Genomic DNA, 2429 nt, shown 5'->3' on the forward strand with positions numbered 1-2429 from the left:
CCCCCTGGTAACTTTTGCAAAAAAAGAACAAATGTCCCCAAATTCACAGGACTTGTTGTCCATGATGAGAGGAATAAACACAGTTAAAGACATGTTGGTAAATTAACTAGTTGTTGGATAATTAATGATCTAAATAACATTCAACCCGAATGTTATTTAGATAAAAGTGAAATACCACTTCAGGCGGAGAAAACAGCCTGAATAATAAAAATATTACAACAGTTCACTGCAAACCCATATGATGCACTCGATCCATTACAGATTACATGCAGTCTAACACCAATTAGGTGTTGTGACGAGAAGCTATTTTATTTTCTGTTTTTCAAGAGTAGTCGAGGGAAGAACCGAAAGTTAAACAACGTTTTTTTAAACTAAATCAATGACGTCATGACGTCGGTCAGTGTGTTCGGTGTTCTGACGATCTGGGCTTCCTCGTCAGATTTTTTCCTACAGTAGCTCGGCTAAACAGCTATGTCTAACGGTCTTTCTAAAACCACAAAAATCACTTCCTTCATCAGAATATCCTACCTGTTAAATATAAGCGGGTAGCACAAATAGATCTATGCATTAAAAGCAGCAAGTGTCTGAAAAACATTACAACTTACATACAAAAACTTACAAAAGCACCAAAAAAACCAAAAAACTTCAAAAACACACCACAGAAATGACTTTCACTTGTCTGAATTTTTTTATGTACAGATATGCATCTTTTAATGGTTTAAAATAAATCTAGTTATTTCCATGCAGTGCCCAGAAAGAGGTGTTGTAATTTCCACCACTGGCTGCAGTAAAAATAACAATAAAATCAGTAAAAACAGTAATATTTGGTCAAACCAGCCCAACAGCTTTAATTCTGAGTTATCAAAATAACCCAGCAGCTTTTACTGTGCTGTATTTGTTTTTGTTTATTTAAAATAATCCAAATATGATAATAAAAAGCCTGAAATTCAGTTATGGCTTTTAGTTTTGGTGTCCTGAACCAAGATTATCAGTGGTTTAAAGTCTTCATGAGAGAACAGGATGCAGATTTTATTTATATTAGCTAAAATAATAATAATAATAATTATTATTATTATTAGAAGAACTCCTTCATTGGATAATCAATAATTAATATCACCTGTAGCTAACTCCAAGCTGTAGGATAGTGAGCTGTCAGTAAGAGGTTCAACAGCATTTTAATAATTTAACAGCGTGTCCCACATGTGAACTTTGCCATAATGACAATAAAAAGTTGAGCCTTTTGGTCCGTGAACGTTACTTCTGCCGATTGGTCCATGAACGTTACACGTGCCGATTGGACAGAGGCAGGTGACAGTCGCTAAAAAAAGTTCCTTCGGTTTAGCGTTTTTTATTCAGAGTTTGTGTGGGTGAAGAGTGAACGACGCAGACACAACGGCTCCCTTATGCGCAGTGAATACATTAGCTTATGAATGAATAAATGGCTGCGTTCATTCAGAGGAGCCGAACGTCGGGGCGACTCTCCGCCCTCGCGACCGTCCGTCACCGCGGCGGGTGAATGAGCTCAGCGGCTCCCCTCTTACCCGAACCGTCCGCCGCTCGTTGCTCCGTTTCTTCGGTTTTCTCTTCTTTCCGTCTCCTCATCGCCAGGGCCACCAGGACAACCAGCGCGCCCAGCACTAAAGTCAAGGCAACCAGAGCAGCTGCCTCCATGTCTGCCACGTATTTTTTTTCTTCTTTAAACACAGCTAGCACATTCTGACAGGGCACTGCGCATGCGCTCAAATACTCTTTCTCGAGTGCCGCGTTCAAGACATTGAATTTAAACCGTAAATACGAGCACTGAAGTAAAAACGGCGTTCAAACCCAATGACTTATATGGATAGACATGACATCACGTGACTTTGGATGAGCTAAAAACACCGCCATCTTACGATAGTAATACAGCTCCGCTTTCGCGCTTATCTATACAGGAATGCCTTCTTTTTATGCTGCATTTTTCTGCACAAATCTTCACGGAAAATGTCCGGACGGCGTTACATTTAATCGGTAAGTGTTTTTCTTTTAATAACACGGCTGCTTAACAAGGACATTAGTGCCTGAGTCTAACTTTACTGCAGAAGACGAGCATCAATACTGGACGTTATTAGCGCTAGTTTTAACGTTAAACTTTCTGTGTTATGCTTCTGTGAAGTCAAGGTCTCGCGTTTAAACATAAACATGTGTGGTATTAACTGAAAAGTATCAGGGACGTGACTGCCTTGCTACTGCAAAGTTCATGGAGGTAAAATGCCTTTGTAATTAACCGTGCTTAAGATAATTTTATTATGTACCAAAAATGCAGACTTACATTTGTATAATTGTGTAATCAATGCATTTGCACACTGTCATATCATAAACATTTTTTGTTTATGCTTTCAGGAGGTAAACGCCCTGTTTGACATCTTTAACTCACATAATCTGCACTGCAG

General features: G+C 39.0%; 1 protein-coding gene across 1 annotated transcript in view; it reads right to left on the reverse strand.

Annotated features, from left to right (window-relative positions):
* tbl2 (transducin beta like 2) overlaps positions 1-1706 on the reverse strand; it is a 6328-nt gene extending 4622 nt beyond the window's left edge. Inside the window, exon 1 of the mRNA XM_017419839.3 lies at positions 1542-1706. Within this exon, the coding sequence (XP_017275328.1) occupies positions 1542-1671 (130 nt within the window). The 5' untranslated portion in view covers positions 1672-1706. The remainder of the gene's footprint in view (positions 1-1541) is intronic.
* Between the last annotated feature and the right edge of the window lie 723 nt (positions 1707-2429).

Source organism: Kryptolebias marmoratus, linkage group LG13, assembly GCF_001649575.2.
Source record: "Kryptolebias marmoratus isolate JLee-2015 linkage group LG13, ASM164957v2, whole genome shotgun sequence".
NCBI classification, from domain to species: domain Eukaryota; kingdom Metazoa; phylum Chordata; class Actinopteri; order Cyprinodontiformes; family Rivulidae; genus Kryptolebias; species Kryptolebias marmoratus.